The sequence below is a fragment of the Phaenicophaeus curvirostris genome, chromosome Z (assembly GCF_032191515.1).
Source record: "Phaenicophaeus curvirostris isolate KB17595 chromosome Z, BPBGC_Pcur_1.0, whole genome shotgun sequence".
In the NCBI taxonomy this organism is placed as follows: domain Eukaryota; kingdom Metazoa; phylum Chordata; class Aves; order Cuculiformes; family Cuculidae; genus Phaenicophaeus; species Phaenicophaeus curvirostris.
Window position 1 is genome coordinate 11,290,093 of NC_091431.1, and position 21,218 is coordinate 11,311,310.

Genomic DNA, 21,218 nt, shown 5'->3' on the forward strand with positions numbered 1-21,218 from the left:
ACACAAAAGCTGCCTCTACCATGATATCAACTCACAGTGTGAATGTACTGTGTATTCAGTGGCTGGGCTGCTGGTGAGTCCACAGGAGTTTCATGCAGCATCAGGTCTTCAAGATTTTTTTTTTCTTTTTAATTCTGCTTTTAATTCTGTCATGGTGTATGTAAGTTTATAGGGCTTTTTGTAGACGATTGTAGAGAGTTTTCATTTATGTAATAAATGTATGTATACTTTTACATACATCAGGCTGTCCAGTCCAGTAAACTCTCCAAGACAGGAACTTCTTCCAAGTCTCTCATTTATCAAGATCCCCCGGAGAATTACTGATTTTCATTTAGTTTTATTTATACTCACAGCTATGTTCTTTAATGCATTGCACTTGAATTTTTTCCACAAATGAAAAATATATTGTGCACAAATAGCAGGGAAAAAAAATCTGTGTTACTCAGCAATTCCTGGCTGAGCTAATGGCTTGTTTTAAAAGCAAGAATAAGCCCTCTAGTCAGCTTTTATTAAAAGATTAGAAGAAATCTTGGTAGGCTCTTGCTGGAAGTTACAGCTTGTGCAGGTGAGCGAAATTCAACCAAGTGAGTTACAACACTCGCAGATAACAGGATGAAATTATTATTCACCAAGTTATCCAGATATTATCGAGGAGCTGTGGTGTTGTCGCTTCGTGTCAGGGAATGAAATTTTACCACTGCTGGTTCTGTGACAGGCAGCTGGTCAGAACACTTGTGTTGTTTTGTGGGAGGTACTGAAGTTTGCCGCGAGTGTGCTGTGAGCCAATGTACTTCTGTGATTTGCTTTGAAGTCTGTCTTGAGGACAGAAAGAATGAGGGTTACATGGAAAAAGTGTGGCATATTGGTGGGTGTGAACAGCCCTTGCTTTGCTAGCAAGTGTTTACAGAGCTCATGCATTATAGGGATGCCCAGCTTTTATCTTGCACCTTCTTAGGAACAGCTGGAGAGAGATATTTTCTGTTTTCTTGCAATTGTAGGTGGAGAGGGACTGGCAGTATGCCCACAGGGTGTTGCTGTACATACACATTGCCTTTTTATGTATTCAATCATCAAGTCAAACAAAATGTGGTAGGGAAAGTGGCTCTGGGAAGTGAAGGCTTATGAGCAGAGACTGCTTGCTGTAATGTTGTACTTATTGTGGACGGTGAACAGTCCTGCCAGTGGTGCCCAGTGGCCACCTGGCTTCTTGCTGTGCTTTACAAGCATCTAATTTTTCACATGAGTAAAGTTTATTATTGAGTAGGGAAGTGGAACAAGGAGGAGCTGGCAAACAGCTTGCTGATGTTTGTCTGCCCTTATAGTTAAGTGCTGAGAGACTGTATGAAGTCCACCAAACCTGCAGGTAAACAGTTCTGTGGGTTGTCAGTGTCTCTTAAAAATCATGTCTGTTCATCTTCCCTCAGTGTTGTGTAGCTTCATGCAGCTTAAACCGGGGTGTAGATACCTTGTATTCAAAGTCCTATTTGAAGGCTGCAGGCACTGTTTTCTTTAAAAAAGCTCAGGTGTTTGTCTTTCCCTTCATGCATGCTGTCAGGAACTTTCTGTTGATGCTTAGAAAGCTTAGATAAAGGATGCATTCAGTCTTAAATCCTGACTGAAACCATCAGTTTTGTATACACTATCTAAAAGCTGTAGTTGAAATTGTTCTGTTTTGATTTAGACAATCCATGGATGTCTGCTGTTGTATGTATAAAGAAATCCTCTTCCTATAAATAGAACAGTATGTCCTCTTCCTCTTCCTTCAAATTATTTTTTCTCAAAATTTTGCATTTCATCTTCTGAAACTTAACACACTCAAGACACAATGTCTTCTGATTTTTTTTTTCCTGGTGAAAGATCACCCCTTAAAAACCATCAAACCTCTCCTGACTGTCAGAACTCCAAGCATAATTGTGCAGTCTCTCCCGGACTACTGATAGAAATACAGGATTTCACCTTTCCCCCCAGAATATATTGTTCATGCTTCAGTTTGCCTTGCTACCTTTTCTTATATTTCTTTGGGGAAAGTGGAAAATGAAAACAAAATGGTGACGTGTAAGAGCTCACTCGCTGAGGAGTTTTATGGGACAGGAAAAAGACACAAAGCCGGAGCACATACTCTCAGCTGGATTAGAGGCATGTGACAAGCAGAGGAGAGGTGTGTGGATACCTCCTGAAAAATGTTTGAAAATCTTTCATGGAGAATGTTGCAATCTGTGTTAGGGCACTGGTGATTTCCTGCTGCTTGTCTCCTGAAATTCCTTAATCTGATTCTTTACAAATGCTTCCTTCTTTCCCTTGAAGTTACTTTGTGCATTGTCTTTTGCTGCATGCACTCTAACAATTAAAACCTTTATGTACCTTACGGTTTTACTCCTTGTCTGAAACTTTATTCAGCTTTTGATTTTACTGCTTGTTTGAAGTTGATGGTTTGATTTCTTCTTTGGTATATTTTTTCTGTGCCATGAGCTATTTCCTCAGCTGAACCATGGTATGCTGACTTTATGCAGGAGCATGTTTTGCTGCTTCTGTCACTGCAAAAAGAAAAATGAGTGGGATTGTGGAGTAACTTGAGTTGTCTGAATGTATGGAGAACATCTCTCAAGTTCCATGCCTGTCAGCCTCACTTCTGTCATCTGATTCAGAGCCTTCCCTGAGGTGTTTATGTAGGGCTTTGTTAACTTGTATATTGAGTTATTGTGTGTGCGCTTAAAATAAAGTTGGTAGCCGCTTGGACATGGTGGTCTCGCAGACCTCAGTTGCCTGCTACATCTTTCAGATTATAAAATTCATGGGGGCAATCTGCAGCACCTTGCTCTGTTCTTTCCTTTTTAGTCTGCCCACTTCTGAACCAGCAAAATGAGGGAAAAATGGTGCTGTTTCACCAAACTTCCTTTGTCACTGATGATTTCTCCTTGACTAGCTCTCACCCCTTTATGGAGTTCTTGACAGCTGCCTGTTTATATTTGAAGCTTCATATTGTCAGTGTTTGTGGGTTGGAGCCATGGCTTTCTCACTGTGCTGCTGCCTGCAGAGGACAGCCCCTCTCATCTCTCCGCGTTCAGCTAAGCTTTGGGCACCACCTGTGGAACAAGAGGCCGTCTGAAGACGTAGCTGGGGCAAATGTGTTCTGGTCATGGCAGGGTGTATGGGGTAGATTTCAGACTGGCTGGTAATGGGCAGATGGCTTTTCTCCTGCAGCCTCTGCAGACCTGCTCTTGCAGTAACCAGCTGACACTCCTAAAAGCATCAGTGGAAGTGTTGCAGAGATCTGAGGAGAGAACAGGTTACATCCATCTACGTCTGTGTTGTGGAAATATACATGTGCGTTAAGAATTCACATGTTGTACATATTTTCTGGAGCAGGAGATGCATCTACCCAAACAATCTGTTTGCTCTCGTCTGTGATGATGAGCTGTGTGCTCCTTTCTCCATAGAGACCACCTCCAAATGTGTTTGGCCTCTGCATTTTCAGCTCTGCTTTATCATCCCTATATTGACTGTTTCCACCCCTTATCTGCCCCATTTAGTCAGGAATGCTGTCAACCTTAAAGATGCGCATAGCAGCCAGCAGAAGGTTGGGATCTGCCTGATTCCCGCTTTCTTTCATCAGTGTAGTAATCACTCTGTGTTCAGCAGTGGATGATGAGTAATGTGTTTGTACACAGTTTGTACACAGACTTGCAGTGCTGCTTCTTTTTCTGACTTGCAGACTAATGAAAAACAAACATCTGCCTACTGCTCACGTGAAGATGAATGCCAGTGTGAAAGGTGTCATCCCTTTTCGTGCCACCAAAAGGAAAGGTTACTTTGCAGGGACCTGCAGTAAGCCATACAGAGAAGAGGACTGGGATTTTAATGCTTGAGCTGGTGCAGGCAAAGCAGTGTTGTGAAATCGGAAGTCTGAAGAAGGGGAAGGAGGGGAAAATAGTCTGCTTTTGATGGCACTAGCACATACAGTCAATAAGGGCAGCAGGCCACAGATGGGAAGCTTGAAGCACATGGCATTTTTTTCAGTTGCTGGTGAAAGTTAAGGAGTGGTAGAGCATGTTTCTAAGAAGCAAGGATGGATGAAAAACTCCTGTGTACAGCAGAAGTTGTGACTGGCAAATGGTATTCTGCCCACAAGGGCTCAGGGCCTGAGCATCTGTGTAAGGCTTCACAAAACTTGAACTGGTAGAGTAATTCTGAAGGATGGACAACTCTGAACCATAACTGTGTGGCTTATTAGTTCCTAATTAATACAAGGTGGTGGGAATGTAATAAAGAATCCTTTGTTTTCTTTGCACAGCTTAACATCATGTAAACACATGGTAAGAAGGTCTGGAAAGTATCACCTCCATGAGAAATGAGTTTTTCAAAAACTGTCTTGCTTGCAAGTGTGCTTTGTGGAGCTCAGGTGGAATTTTAAACCTGTTGCATCCACAGTAAAAGAAATAATTAGTTGCTCTTGAATTTCAAAGCTGCATGTTGCTGCTGACCTTTGATTTCAACTTCCATTTCACTCAGTGTGTAACAATACTGCATTCCCTCATTTATTCCTGTCACGTGCACTAGCTTGTGGAATAGTTCACTTTAAAAATGTCCATCTGCTTTGGCTACATCAAAGAGGTATTTTGGACTTTAGACTGTTTATAATCTCTTTTGAAATTGAAGAGCTCATTTTGGTGCTTATGGAGAGAGAGAGTATGGGAGGGCATGACTTGCTATAGGCCTGTAATGCATTGGGATAAACTCGTGTTCCTTTTTCATTCCCATCATCTTAGTAAGAAGATGAGTTTATGCACTACAAGAGATGTGACAGTCATGTATGTTCTTGAACCTCGGGGAGAGCAATTGTTATTAAAAAGATGTGTTCCTAATTGTAGTGGGTGCATATGATTTTTTTTTTATTTGGTTATTTGTGTTTTTCCCCACAAAGTCCCTTGTTTATGAAAATCTACTCACAGTTCTTCTTTTATTCCTGCAGTTTGCAACTTCATGTCTCATGAAAAGTGCCTCAAGAATGTTAAGATACCATGCTCGTGTATTGCTCCCAGCCTTGTAAGGGTGAGTAAGCACACACTGCCTTGTCTCTTTCTTAGAGTAACAGCACAAATTTATCACAAATGAACATACTGTAGTATAGTGGCTGGTTAATATCTTAATGCTTAAATCAGTTGTGTTAGTCATCACTGAGGCTTTTACAGCTGCTCGAAGGCAAAGTTACGTTTCCTTCAAGAAGTCCCTGTTATGGGCTGCAGCAAGTAGTCTTGTCTTTGAAGGCAATTATTTGCATTCTTTAAATATTACTAGATGTTCTTACTTGTGTGTCATTACCTGGAAGCCTTGCAATAATGGAGTGGGGTGACTGACTGATACCGGTGCTCTCAGGAGACCATACCGGCTGCTGACAAAGAACTCTGGACACCACTGTATTTTTACAGCAGTTATGTCTTGTTGGGAAAATGCTAAATCTTCTCTGCCTAGCAGAGGGGCCATGTTTGGCTTCTTTTGATGGCTACATCTTAAGAATTTGCTTGCCCAGAGAATGAAGTCATTGCATTGAAGTCATAGGATTTCAAAGCCAAAAGACCAGGAAGCAGGACTTCAGTTGATGGTAATTATTCTAATTTATTTATTTTGTTAATTGAAAAAGTACTTGGTTTCAGATTCCTCTTCCCCACATACGTTTCGTCTTGAGAGGTGTAACCTAGGGTGGCAAAAAGCTGTCTGATGCGTACAAAGTTGCCTATCAAATAGTAAGAAATATTGTTCTAGGGCTTGGAACCCACAGTAAAGAGACATGGAGATGGTAAAAAGATGCCATTACTAAGAATTAGTATCTACTAATGTTTCAGTGTGTTGGCGGTCAGCATGGGAGAAGGAACAATGAGTCAGATGATACAGGTATGTTTGCAAGAGCCTTTGGAGGATGGTACAGATCTAAGTGGGAGACATTCATTTGACTCAGAGTGTCAGTTGTAAACTTTTGTGACTACTTCTTTTGTGAATTTGCTCTAAATTTAACTCCTAGTTCCTTTGCTTTTTCACAGTAAAAATCCTGTATTTAGACTTAGTAGTGTTTGCACTTACATCAGTCATAGGTGTTAGCGCAGTTTTCTTTTTTTGCCAATCTCCATTCTCTACCTGCTCCAACATGTGAATTTTATCTGCTTATTTTTTATACATAATAATTTATTTTGTCTGAGTATTGTTGTCAGCCCTCAAAGCTGTTTTGCAGTTCAGGAGAGTTTGGTGTGGTTGGGAGTTTTAGAGAGTATAGGGGAAGAAGGTCAGAACCTGATTTTGGAAAATCGTTCCTTGATGGTAGCTTCAGGTATTGGAGGTTTTATAACATGGGTTAAAAAAAAAATGAGGTATGATTGTTTTAGAAATACTGGATTGTGCTGTCCTTTCTGGACAATGTTATCCGCCCTGACGTGGCCATCCAAGTTGCATTAATCCTGGTCTGCTCTGCAAATGAATTCTGCCGTATGGGAGACATTGTTTTGTGTGCAGGCTCTGTCGAAGTAAATATTGAACTTGGCGTTTACTTAAAAAAAAAGATAATACTTTATAGAATGTGAGAAAAGTTTATTTTCTTAATCTCACTGCTCTCCTTTCAGATTATTTAAATGTATCTCTTTATGGAAAGGTCCAAGGTAGGAGGGAACGCTGGTGCCATTTTTCCCCTGATAGTTCATTCTAGTATGTCAAGATTCAGTGTATTACACAAATGAGATTTTTTTTTTTAATCCCCTATATTTCATCTAGAGAAGATGGCACTTGTTAAAGCTTGTCAGAGTGTGTGAAATTTTATACTATGTCAAACTGTCAGATAATAATTTTTCAGCAGATGTTTCATGGAAACGTTTATTCCTGAGAGTAGGGTTTCATTCCCAGGGTCAAGGAAAGGTGCAGAGTCACAAGGATGCCATGACTGCATCCAGCCTCAGATCATTCTTGATTAGTTCAGTGTTAAGTCTGCCCTAAAGATTTTTTTGCACTACTGGTAATCATTATCAGCTGCATTCAGTATTCCATACTGAATCCAGGTCATGATGTTTCAAAACAAAGATTCATGGATCAGTCTTCGGAACAAGTTTGTGGGTTTGTGTTTTGCAGGGACTATGGTGTATTTCACTGGTAAAGTTTCAGCAGCTTTTCCGAATTCAAACCTCTCTTGCCTACATTCCCAACACTATTTGCCTGCTCCAAGGTGTGTGCTAAAAAAAAACCCAAACAAGAACAAAATCACAACCCACCCCCAAAGCACCCAATAAAAAACAAAATAACAGTGAAAACAGGACCTTTTGGGTGTGAAATGTTTTATTTTCCCTTGCTAGGTTGGATTCAAAGCTGTATTAGAAGTTTTCTATCCCCTAGATTTGCCGTAGAAGTGTGTGTGTTTTCTGTTTAGCTGTTCTTTTAAAACTAAACGGAAGTCAGGCACTTGCTATGCTTGTTTTTTCTTGTTGAGTGGTGCATTGCTGTACTGGCTTCTAAACATTTCTACTTTGAGAAGGGTTGCTAAGCCACTCATGAAACTTCGTTGCTTTTGTTCTTTAATCCAGGTTTTCTGGAAGGGAAAAATGCTGGATTAAGATCATCAGCTTCTCCTTGAGCTTCCTATGCTAAAAATAAAACTTGGCTTTGTAGTTCAGAATGTGGGTAGCCGTTGCATTGTTGGACTGTGATAGTGAGTGGAAAGGTTCTGGTGTTCACAGAGGTCTCTGCTCAGACCTCGGCTGCTTACCTGAGTCGCTCCTTCAGGCTGCCCAGTTCAGCTGTGTGCAGGTGGTTATTTCTATCAGTTCCTCTTGAACTGAAAGTAGAAGAGAGGGAAAAGGTTACTTGGATTCAGGTAAGTCCCCCAAGCCCCCTTCGGGTAATCTGTTCTGTATTGGTCGCTTCATGCTTTATTCACACAACAGCAGCATCTCATTTTTCTGCAGCTGAAGGACTTCTGTAGTGGGGCACAACCTCTTCTTTGTTTAGTTTTTCTCCCTACCTCTGTTCACTGTCCAAGGAGCAATGGGAAGCTCCAACAAAGTGCAAGACAAAGACTATCAGGGTTTAGTTACTGCTTTACTTGCCTTGGAATAATAAATTCTCCAGTCTCATTCAACTGTCAGAAATGCCTGATGGATTTTTGTGTGACTGCCTCAGAGAATTAGCTTTTAAGGAATGTTGTTGCAAATGGCTCATAGACATATTAAAAATGTGAAGGAGCTTGGCAAGCTGGGAAGGAGAATTTGGTGTGATTGGATTTGGTGGCAGTTTCAGAAAAAAATCAGAACCTAATTTTTGCAAAATCATTCTTTGATGGTAGCTTCACGTATTGAAGGTTTTATAATGGGTTAAAAAATGCTGCGAAGAATGCTTGCTGAAGTTTCACTGCTTCTCCCATCAGTCATGGAAGACAGGCTGAAAAGTAGTGTCTGTGAATAAGATGGTTGTCATATTATTGTTACATCTCATTTTCAAACTACTGTTTATTTGGTATGCATCAATCAAGGGACTATTTATCTTTCCCCTCTTGTGTTTTGGTGGTGGCAGAGTTAATTGGTAACATGAACTTGACTTCACAAAATACATGCTCAATGTTTTTCCTCTTTTATATCACATATTATGAAAAGAAGTTTGAAAAAGTTCTTCCCCTTTTATTTGTACATGATGAAGAGTAGCCGTCCTCTGGGCTTATTCCAATGTTGAGGATTCCAGAACTGGACACAGTACTACAGATGAGGTCTCACAAGAGAGGAGTAGAGGGGCAGAATCATTTCCCTCAACCTGCTGGCTGCGTTTCTTTTGATGCAGCCCAAGACACTGGTTGGCCTTCTGGGCTGTGAACACACATTTCCAGTTCATGTCAAGCTTCCCATCAACCAGCACCCGCAAGTCCTTCTCTGCAGGGCAGCTCTCAATCACGTCATCGTGAGTTAGAGATCTACCACTCCCTAGCTCAAATGCGAAAGAGCTTATTATGCTCTGTTGAAACTTGATGCAAGCTGCCTGATAGCCTGCCATCTCCCAGACGAGCCTTGTAGCAGTATCAATGACTCTTCAGGTTCAGAAGTGGTATGGGATGTCACTGTTTGTTTCTTTTAATTCTTAATGTTTGTCTTTGTAAAAGGAAATATATATTAATTTCCTCTGTAGCAATAAAAGCAAGGAGTGACTATCTTTTGAATATCATTTTCTGTTTCTAGTACAAAAAATGCTGGTCAAAGCAGTGGAAAGCTCTAAAATCAGTCTCATTTTCTAGCAGAAGCATCGTATGTTCCTGACTGGAATTCACTGTATAGTTCCCATCAAAAAGGGTCTTTGAGAGCTTGTAAATTAGACCTAATGTCCTGTTACAGAGATCTGTAGGATGGAGAAAAAAAAATCCTGGAAATATGTGGATGTATGCATAAGTCTCTTGCAGTAGCCCCAGATTACAAGTTTGATATTTGATTTTTTAAAATATTTGTATTTGATTTTCTCATCTCTCCTGTCCTACGTCATGTTGAGACACCATTTAACCTTCTATTCTTATCTGACTTCAAAACTTATGGATACAGAGATATACATATATATCTCTCTATATATATATCTCCAGTGATATATTCAGTGCTGATATATCCAGTGCGCAGAGGAAGAATGCTAATTTGGACACAATTGACAAGTAATTGACAGGCTTTATCCCTTTATGAAAAGAGTGGAAATAAGAGTAGATTCAAGCACATGCAGTTTAAGTTGCAGAAATCTTTTGCTACTAAAGCTGAGAGGTTTCAAGCAAATAAAAGACCTCTTTGTGGTCCATGAGTAATACATAAGTAATCAAACAGATGTCAGTATTGGAAGAAGTCGAATCACAAAGCTGGTAGCTTCTGCCATGGAGGGTGTGGCCTAGACACTTAACCTGGACAGAATGATCACGGGTGTACTCAGATGTGATCACCATGTCTGCGTCTAGAACAAAGGGTTTAGATGTCAGAGTGAACCTTAGGAGCGATAGATAAGGAAGTGCTTTTGCCCTGGAAGCATCAGAATCCATAGAGGTGATCTTGTTACAGAAACGCTGTTTTAATTTTTATCAGGAATGTTTTTTGAACTTACAGAGAGAGCAGTTTTTGTGACAGACTCCGTGTAACTACCCTTAGGGGTATTGCATGAAGATGGTTGCTTCTGAGCTGGTTGTGCTTCTCCTTAAAATACTGTCCTATTTTTTAACTAAAAACTAGTGACCTTAAGTTAAATTCCTCTTGCTCAGTCACTGGGGGCGATTGTGAGAGTGTCTGTATCCTTATTTCTGTGTACCACTTTCTACTTGGAAGCCAGTGGGCTCTGCACCACTGCAGGTCTCACAGCCCTGCTTTTTCAGCCTCTCGGTTGGGTTTTACAAAATCCTTCCAAGTGTGCATCTCTCTGATGTGATGGGGAAGAAGGTGCATGGGCAAAATAATATTTAGAGACAGGCCCAGGGGAAGTTTTTATAAGTTTGTCCTTTTTTAAGACTGGCCAAGACAGCAGCTGTTGCTCTGGCTTTTGGTATATATGTATTTCTCTCATTCGCCTTTGAATCTGGAAGTCTTTGGCTCAAGATTGAGGCAAAAACTTTCTTCTGCCTGAAGTAGAAAAATGACTGCAGCTGCCTGAAGGACAGGTCTTCCTGGACCTGTATTTTTCCTGACAGAGGTCTTTAGAAGGTTTCACTAAGACTTGATCTCTCCTGGCTCTGTCAGTGAACCAGAGGGTTTGGGTGGTAGCCAGGCTGCTCTGTACATAGCGATTCCACTTCAGTGGAACAGCACTTATGTTCATGATCTGCCATTGGCCATGTGCTTGGTACCCTCTGGCATTTCAGGATAAGGAACAATTTTAAGAGGCAGTGCCACAAGAAATCAGTTATATCCTTTCTTTTTCTTTAGAAGGTTGGATGTTAAGTGCTGTGCTTTCTGTAGGATGCAAAACTGCTCTGCACTTTTATAGATGCACTGAAGGGGTTAGAATGTAGACTTTAGGCTTCTGTAGGGTCAAATTTTATTATAGGCTGATAATGTCCAGAATAACTTGTCCAGAAATGCGTTACGTTCTGTGATGGTTTGGATTTCTTAACAGATGGCAGGAAACCAAATAGAAACTAAGACTATCTTGTGCAAAGTCATTCTGGAGCATATGCTGGGGTGTTACCGCTATTCTTTCTGTTAATGATTTTCTGATCAATACTGTAGGGGCACTTAAATGTCATTTAATGGTAGCATTAGCAGAAAATCTCTGTATTTTTCTGTTGAAATTGATTTTAGTGATTTTCATAAAGTAATTTAAGTAGTTGTATTGGAAAAGTGGTTTTAAACGCTCATCAATTATTAACTTTCTGTGGACTTCCTTTTGTGTCTGCTCTTTGCTGTACTTTTATTTATATCCATGTGTATAATATGGAATATTTTGTAATATGGAATATTTCATATTCTGCTATGATGCCTCACTGGCTTTCCTAGTCTGAGTTTTGATTTTTTTTTAATGTATTGAGTGCTTGAAACTTGTTCATCAACAAACGAAATTTCAGGAGCTGCTGGGAGAAAAGTGATGTGGTTGAGGAGTTTGTTACATTGTACTTGCTACTCTATCTTTTCTCTTTTTCCCTCTTATTCCCATCGCATTTCCTGCCAGGCTCTGCAGTAATTTTATGCCTGTCGCTTCTAAAGAAGGTTAGAAAGACCATTCATGATAAACAAAGTTTCTTTGGTGTGTTTCAGGAAGGAAGAATTTGAATGAACCTTTTTTTTTCTTTTTTTTTCCCCCCTTTCATTTTTTTTCGCTACCCGACATTTCAGTCAGCAAGTTGTTCCTTTCTTTTGGGAAGTGACTTGAGAGTTCAGGGGGTTGTCACCAGGATCTCAACAGCAGAGTTTAGACTTGGTCTTCTTTCCTTGAGTCTTCTAGATAAGTACAGTCCGACCCCGAATAAGGTTGACTCCTGTCAAAGTTCTTCCTCACAGCCTTTCCCAAAACAACCACTGTTTTTCGCAAAACTCTACTTTGATCTTGTGATCTGCAGAGTGTCTTTTTTCTTCAGCAGAACTTTTCTGTGACAGTAATGAAAAGCCTGCATTTCCATGCCAGGTGCAAGGTAAAAGAGCCAAATTCATGTCCCAGGAAAGAGAAGTTCTCTGTGTTTCAAACAAGGGTTGTCAAGGGGATCAGGTGCTCATTCTGGGTATCCAAAGCATATTATTCACCACTCCATTGCTAAGGAAAGTCTCTTCTGTGACTGATCTCAAGGGGAATACCTCTCCCTTGGGGGTGGCTGGCTCCGTTGTGCCTGGGGCTGTGTTGGAGTAGGGTGAGCATATGACTTGAAGGTGATGCTTGAAACCTGAAGACAGGTTGATGTACAGAAAAGCTTTCCTAAGAAAAATCCCACCTTGGCTTTTCAGTTCTCCTCACAATTGCTCTGTAAGGCTGGGATTGTGCTCACGTACCCATGCTTGCTATCCCTTTCTGCACTTGAACTTATTGTGTAGGATGAATTTTGGGCAAGTGGCCTTCTCCCACCAAGTTGCAATTGGACTTGTATTTCAGGAGCAGCTAGAGTGAGAAAACAGCTCTGGCACTTTACCTCCAGAACAGCTGAACCAGGTAACTTGTATGTTATTGTCCAGGGAGGTCTGGGTTTTGCCTTTCCCCTGAAGGAGTAGCATGAAAGTGCAGGAAAAATGGGCAGGGATTATGAACCTGAGTATGAGAGAGTTTGATTGAAGTTCCCCAGACCCTCCAGGAATGTTTTCCCCCCAAGGATATATGTTCTTTATATAAACATGCAGACTAGATTATTCTGATGTAAAAAAATAAAACCAAAATCTTGCAAGCTAGCCGTTAACTTTGTGTCAGTTAGAGCTGGATGGCTGTGAAGAGTGAATTTTTTGTTTGGGTTGGAGGCAGACTCCAGAACGTGGTTTGTCTGTATTATTAAATCTCAAATTCGTATATTACCTAAAAATTTGGAGCTTTTGGAGGCAAGTAATACACAAGCAGAAAATTCAAATCCCGCTCAGTAACTTTGGAGAATTGTTTACTAGTACATCTGTGAGGAAAAGAAGCTTTCTTTGTCTACATGTATCTTAAGTCATCACTTCCAACTTTTTACTTGGAATGATTAATTTCATTTCACAACTAAATAAGTGTTTGTCAGCCTTTACTAGGCATATATATGTTTTTGTGATGCAGGAACTGGAAGATAAATCTACTATGTTTGTCGTATCAGAAAGGGATTAATACTAAATACCTAAGTCAGAGCAAACTTCTATAGAAGTCATTTTTACTCTAGAATCTCAAAGATGCAATTATTCTCCTTTCTTCTCATGTGAATGTCAGTTCAACAAAGGTGTGCATCTTGCAGGAGCAGTGGTCTCTAGAACAAGTATAAATCTCAAGCATGTTTCTTATTCTTCATTTTCATCTTTTCTTTTGCTGTTCTTCTGGTACCATCAATTCCAGTCTTCATTATTAATCACCAGACAAGAAAAAACCTGCCTTTATTAGCATAAATGAGTAGTGTACTAGAGATATATTTGCTAAAACTGTTGGTACAGCTCTTGGCAAGAGGATATTGAGATGTGTGATCTTCTACCTACAGTCAGCAGGAACCTCTCGGTATGAGTGTACTTAAAGAGCTAGATCTCTGTACCATCCAGACTCTGAAGCTCTGGGGGAGACGGGGATAGACCAGTGTGTTTGTCCTGATCCACCAGTTGACTTGGGTGTGTTTAGAGAACAGGCTAAAGGCATGTGGAGAGTACTGGACCGTGGCAGTGCTCTGATTTTAAAAATAGTCTTGAGCATGTCTTTAGAGTTTCTGTACCTGTGCAACTATTAGTTTTTATCATCCTTGATTAAATTAAGAGTATTTAGGAGAGGAGCTTTGCTTCCAGGTAAGTTGCATGGCACTGAACCCAAATGAAACTTTTGGATTTATGGCACTGGAATCTTCAGGAAGCTGACCAGCACTTAAAAATATAGACGTTGCATATTAAATTGCAAGAATTTGAAGGTTCTGTAAAAAAAATATTAAAAATATATTTGAAGTATGAATTTTTTTAAAGGATGATATATGCCTGTGTGGTTGTTCTCAGGCTTACTTAAGATCATGTTGTATATACTGTCCTGTGTTCATGATAATGCAGTTTCTCTGAATTGTAACTGGAACTTTGAAAGTTGTGGCTGATGATGTCTTATTCATTCTTCATTGACAGATTCCAGTTGCACACTGTTTTGGGCCTCCAGGACATTACAAAAGGAAGTTTTGCACTGTGTGCAGAAAGTCATTAGAGTCACCTGCCTTTCGATGTGAAGGTAACTTAAATAACCCTATTTGTATAACCATGTGTGTGTTACCCTGTAACGTGCATTTTGCTTACATCTCCTACCTCAAGGATGTGTGTGTTTTCTAACACACACACGCGCGTTTTTTTGGTTATTTATCACCCAGTCACTAATGATGTAAATACGTACTTCAAATTAAGGAATAATAAATCAATAACCTTCAGTATACTGCAAACTTTGTCAAATGTGTGTGCTCTTTCATCTTTGCTCCAATTCATTTCGAGCAAGTCTGTGATGTTGATGGTGTGCAATTAATCCATGCCTGAAATGTGCAAAGAATAAGAAGTTATAGTGGCAAAAGAAAGAATTCCCCCATTGTGTTAGTTTATTTATTTCCAATGGAAGCTTTTGATACAGGAGATCATCAGGTATTCATGTTTCTAAATTCTCCCTCTCTTTGGAATATAATTTTTCTCTGTTACTGATCTCAGATATCTGTTGCTTGTAATGGGGAGTGGGTGTCTCAATGGAAAGATATTTGAAAATATTATTTGTCAAAACAGAACTGCTCTGAGTGTTCTGACTTGGATTATCTGAAAAAACATTAATTAAAGACATCACCCAACACCAGAATGTTTATTTGAAATACATGTTGGCATGAGTACTTGACTACTTTTGCTACAGGTAAAGCAAAGGATAATGTCTTATTTATTATGGTTGCCTATGTGTGGTGTAGGGGGACACATCTCTTTTATTAGGGCAGTTCAGCTTATAGCAGTGCAGGGATTTTGTTTCCAGTTTTGGTGTGTTGCATAATACATCTGAACTGTGTTCTTTTGACCAGTGGGACTCTGTCACTTAATATAGTTAACATCTGAGTTGGATGTTTTGGTGGGATTGTCGAAGAGCTATGGATACCAGAGAGTCTTTTCAGATGATCTGTTTTAATAAGCCTCAGAATTTGTGTGGCATAAGCTAAATGCAGAGAATTTGTAAAGAAAATTTTGCTAGCTGCATCCTCTTAATTTTTGAAAAGCTATTTTAGTTAAAGGTCCTCTAAATTATATTTTCTTACTTTTGTAATTCTACTGTATTAGCGTTGTACCTATTGCAAGGGAACTTTTTTTTCAGACATTTTCACTTAAATGTCTGAAAAAAAAATTTAAACAAAAAACCAAAATAAAAATACTTAAACAAGAAAAATTTAAACAAGTACAAATGTTACATTTAGATATTACTCAGTGTTTTTTTTTTTCCTTGTTCAGTGAAGGTCCTGAATTGTGTTCCTTGCATAGATTAAATAGTTTTCTTGTTTTGTGTGGTGTGACTCATTTGCTATCCCATTTTCTGCATACCAATAAGTCAACAACTTGTTCTCTGACACTTTTACAAAATGTCGCTTAAAAACGGCAGTTGAAGTTCCTGAAATGTACAAATTTCTTCCTTTACTCTTAGAAATTTTTTTCAGAGTTTGTTTTAAAGGCCAGCTATCCTAGCTGTAGAGCTTTTAAATCCAGGTGGAGGTGTTGAACTTTTTCCATTTTCGCTTGCTTCTCATGACTATTTTAGTAGTGTGAGATGTTCTTTTCTGATACTGAAATTTGAAGAACTTTTCCAGGAATCTTTGCCAAATTATGATAGAAAAAAGGGTTAAGATGAAGTTACTTCTTCCAAGCGGATGATTGACCTCAGTAGATGTACTTTCAAAGTAATTTTAATAACTTATTTTGGACTTTTCATGTCTTAGACTAAAATAAATTTTCTTGAAAGGAAAGTGAGAATTTTCAGACAAGTACTAAATGCCATGGGTGCATGGTGGAGTGTCTGTTCTCAGAAATGAACACACATGTATTCCAGCCCCTGGTGAGATAGTTACATACACTTTATTGGCAGAGGTGATAATATTTGGGACTCCAAATTCTGCTAACAACTACTGATTAGTTTGGATAGCTATTTTTTCTGTGGAATTCACTGGTAACAATTGGACCTGGACTCATGATAGTGAGAGTTGCTTTGCATTTTCTTTCCAAGAAGAAGGGCGGTGAGGAGAAAAAAAAGGGGGAAAGGGAGTAAGCCGAACATTTTTTTTACAATTGGATCTTCCACAAAAGTTTCTTGTTAAGCATCAGACGGGAGCAGCAAACTTACTGGGGAAGGAGGCAGTTAATATTTCGAAGGCTGTTCTGCCAAGTTCACATATATGAAATTAACCAACTTGGGGTTTTGGCAATTACAGAAGAATTCATAGCACTGTCATGATAAGCTTAAACAGAAAACCATCATTCCGTTATGCGTTAAAGAATTGTGTAGATTATTGAAGAGCTGATAGAGATGAAACTTCTTTTTGTGGGCCCTTAGATTTGACTTGATCTTTATATACTAAATTATTTTCCTATTAATGGGATAGCTGTCTTAAGGATTTAACTCGTGTGACACTCCTGCTCTTCACATGCACACCTTCTTATTAGTTCTGAGTTGGGGTTGGTGCTAGAAGCAGCAGATGTGAATTAAACCAAAGGAAAAACCTGCTCTGTGTTCTTGCAAAGTGTATCAAGGGGCAGTGTGCATCAGTGTTAGCAGAATTAACAATAAAATACTCAATGCTTTCTTTAATTCCTTGAAGCTTTGATTTGGTCTGCTGGAACTTTCACCATTGCTGAGGGTGTGAGTTAAGGCATCTAGTTTGCCTGGTAGCTGAATTGGCAAAACTGTAAAATATTCCTGTTACATCTATGAATGCAGAAAAATATGAGAGGAGGCTGGAACATGTCACACTTCATATAAAACTTTGTGAGCTCAGTGAAGACACACAGTATGGGGAGCTGTACAAAAAAGCTTGTTATTAACGCAATAAGCCAAGTTAATCTTTGCTTTGATGTCATGGTAGATCATGGTCTTCAGCAGGGTCGGAACAAGACAGTGTAAGTGCTGATGGGCTTTTCTAGAGCCCAGAGAGTAATTTCAAAATAAGGTGTTACTGTCTATGTAATTTAATAGTGTTTCCAAGATACTTTCAGATAATCTCACTGATGTGCAGTTGCCAGCTTCTAACCTTCAGGTTAGTCTTCAGATTTTTGATGTGCTTGCAGCAATAACCTGTTTGAGCAGAACAGGAAAAAAAAAAGGGAAGAATTTGGCGCTTGCCTCTTACTTTCATTAACTCGATGAAAAAGCAGATACCTCTCCAGAGTACTTGTACACACAAGTCTTTAAAAAGCAACTAGATCTGCCTATATCCATGAAGTCTGCAGAGAACCTTCCTGACTCTTGCAGTAATAAAGCTAGGTATTGAGATCTTTTAGTTGTATTGTTTTATAATGACTGATCGTGGCAGCATAGCATTTTAGATGGTGTTTTTATTTGTGGATTTCTTTTTCTCCCAGGACTGATATTTCCAGTCAGCTTTTGAATAATGAAGGTAATTTATCCAAAACCAAACTTGCCTGAATCTTTGTAGGTTTCTCTAGAACTTCTTCTGGCTATGGTATTTAACAGGTATTTTGGAAGGCAATGTTAAGACTTGGGAGAGTTTGCTGAAAAGAAATTATTTTTCTTTTCCTGGCTATGAAATGATGATTTACCATATGCAGACATAGCTTGGACAAATATTCATTGAGATCAGCAGGCTAGCTTATTGTGGTAAGGTTTAAAATTGAATACATTGAGTATCATCTTACCTTAAAAAGGATTTATTTCCTGTGTAAAACGTACCTATTGCAACCTCCCCGAGAATGATGTCCTGCAATCGTTTTGTGTGTTCGGGTATCAGTGTGTGTTCTATCACTTTGAACACCAAAGTGAGTTCATGCCAGTGCAGGTGTGTCACAGGGGTCGGTGACTGGTTCTACCTCTGCCACTTCTCCCACAGGACCATGAGTGAGATGGGGCTCCCTGCTGCAGACAGGAGAGGCATGTTACTACCTTGCTGCTGTTTTGGCAGCTGTGCTCCCTGCTTTGCGGGCTGGGGACTTGAATGCACCTTGTATCTTATTTCCTTGTGCTTCTGGCAGCGGCTACAGGGACAGAGAGGAGGGCTGTCCAGCAGAATAGCGTCTGCCGTTTTGAATCCACTTGTGAAATGCCAGCTTTCTCTGTTCGATTTAGAAAAGGATTTGTAAAGGGAAATGAGTATTGCTTCAAAAAGACTGTTACTTTGCACTCAACACTTGCTGGTATTTGATGCTGAAGGAGATCCGTCTCTCTTTCTGTTAATGATTGTAATGTTCAGTGCTTTTTCTTTTTTCTTACTTGATTAAATCAATGTAGACTTCAGTCATGATTATATTGGAGTAGACAGTAGTTCCTGTGAAACTCTGAGACAAAGCTGCGGTAAGCCAAACAGTTGCTGCAAATTTAACTTGCTGTATTGGAGGAAATATGGCAAGTACACGTGAACAAAATTAGCTCAGCCTTTTGATATACTTGCTGCATCAGTTTAACACAAAGGAAATGAAATAACACACAGAACAATGGTGATGAAAAACCTTTTTTAATTGCCTGTATCCGCTGAACAGAAAAGACCATGAAGGAAAGAATATACAGTGTGAAAATTTAATGAAGGAGGGATGGAGGGGGGTAGGGAGGAGCTCAGAAAACCCAGGGGTTTCCAGCTTAAAGAAGTTTTCTTGTTTTCATGCTTTTAGTTTGTGAGCTACATGTGCACACAGAATGTATCCTGTTTGCTTGCAGTGACTGCCGGCAGTGTCACCAGGATGGGCACCAGGATCACGTAAGTGCGGGTGCCACTGCAGCAGAAAGTGGTCATGCATTTTTGGTGTGAAAATATGGGCAAGAGGAGGGGGAAGAGTCTTGGCCTTCTCTTTCGTGTTACCAGTTATCAAAGCACTTCTATTGCTTCTTGGTAGCTAAAGGAAAGGTGTGGCATGAGAATGTATCGCAGATAGTGAGATGAACTTAATTTCTGACGTATTCACAATGTTTATTGAAGCTGTGCTGTAAAGTCTGTTCCGTGTATACAACATCCTAATTAAAAAGAAGAAAAAAAAATTAAAAATCAAGCATCTTATCTAAAAATTTGTGTCACAGAATCTGGCATGGAACTTATTCCTCTATATGTTGAGCTGTTGCCTGGATTGCATCCCATTATCAGGTTCCTAAGGCTTCCTGCAGTCTGTCTGAGGCAAGATAGCCCAGCTTCTCACTGTAAAAAACATGCATAGTACTGACCTCTCAGGAATTCTTTTTTTTTTAAAGAATATTTGTTTTGGTGGACTGTGAAGAAAAAACACTATATGATACATTTTTTTTAAGTTTGATAAACAACTTCTGGTGAAATATAAGATTGTGCGTGTTCATATCTATAGTAAGAAAACAATGTCCTAGTCCGTATTGCTGTTTCTTCAGAGCGGTTTGAATTGTTGATTTTAAAGTTAGGCAAAAAATGCTTCTGTATCTGTTTCATGTTACACTAAGTTGCGATGTTTTCCCCCAGGATACTTATGACCACCACTGGAGGGAGGGAAACCTTTCTTCAAGTGCTCGTTGTGAAGTTTGCAAAAAAACCTGTGGCTCTTCTGAGGTGCTGTCTGGCATGAGATGTGAATGGTGCGGCATCCTGGTATGTTGTGCTGCTGCATATATTTCTGAGAACCTTATATGGATATGCACACGCTTATTTAAGCACTCCTTATAAATGAATGTACTTTATTTGTACACTTTATAAATATATTCTATATGCACTTTATAAGTGCAGTTAATGTATACTCTTACTTATAGATCTTTACAAGTTAAGATAAAATTGTGTTATTAGTGGAAGTTAATCACAACCTTTTAAATAGCCCCTTTAGATGTGACTTTTCTGATGTTATGAGTTAGATGGAAATTCAGATTTTTTTATATCGCTTGTTAAGTCATTAAAATGAGCAATGCTCAAAATCATCATTCAACTTTATGTAAATCAAATGGAATTAAAACTTAACAGGATCTAATCATTATAGATTTCCACTTAGAAGCCTGCAGTTACTTTTCCTGTTTGAAGTCAGAATTTCTTTAAAATCACATGAATTCTGCAAAGTCAAACACTTACCATTCAAATATGCTTATTCCTCTTTCAGTGTGGAACAGGTCTCAACCTGTGTGGTTGTTTTTTTCTTTTACACTGTCAATATTGGTTTCTGTGTTTTTCCGTTCACACAATGCATGTTTAAGTCCTTTTCAACGCATTGATACCCTTCAGTAATCCTCATGAAAGCCACAGCTGTCCACATACTGATACACAGTCCTTTATGCAGATAACAGTTGGTCTATTCACTTAATGCTACCTCTTAGTTGAAAGATGATGAAAGCGCGAAGTAGCACAAGATGGGGTAGGAACTGAGAAGTGTGTGTAAAAATCATTAATTTTCCACTTAATGGAAGATGAAGTACTCTGTGTAATAATATTCTAAAATGAAACTCTTGAGGTTATGCAGTATTTCGGGTATGATTTGAATAATTTAATTTAAAAAAAATATTGAGTGTTTTGTATTTGTAATCTGATTCATAATTTCCCTCTGAGGTGGGAGGGGTTGTCTTTGAGAGTAGGGTAATAAACATGACATGCTGCATGGACACTTGTACAGAAGTTTTTAATAATGGCAGATCTCACAGAATTATAAAGGCAGAAAGTTGCCTGTCATGTTCTGGGATAAAACTCCAAGAAGTGTTCTCTCTGCATCTGCAAGCAGGTACAGCTCTGTAGGTAGATATTGTTGTATTTGAGCTATTGAGTGTAACCTGCCTACCTTTCCCACTTTCCCCAGTAAACTGCCATATAGAATGGAAGATGCAGGGTTTCAGACCAAAACTTTGTTCACATGTTACAACTTCTTTAAGACTATACAAAAAAATGAATGGAACAAATGAAAATCTAGGGTGAAAAAGGAGTCACTCATTTCATGAAAGTGATTTACAAAAGGTCTGTATGT

General features: G+C 39.2%; 1 protein-coding gene across 1 annotated transcript in view; it reads left to right on the forward strand.

Annotated features, from left to right (window-relative positions):
* Positions 1–21,218, forward strand: part of DGKQ (diacylglycerol kinase theta) — an 89,376-nt gene that overhangs the window by 20,549 nt on the left and 47,609 nt on the right. Inside the window, exons 2-5 of the mRNA XM_069880383.1 lie at positions 4,970–5,049; positions 14,223–14,322; positions 18,936–19,021; positions 19,745–19,870. Coding sequence (XP_069736484.1) covers positions 4,970–5,049; positions 14,223–14,322; positions 18,936–19,021; positions 19,745–19,870 — 392 coding nt within the window. The remainder of the gene's footprint in view (positions 1–4,969; positions 5,050–14,222; positions 14,323–18,935; positions 19,022–19,744; positions 19,871–21,218) is intronic.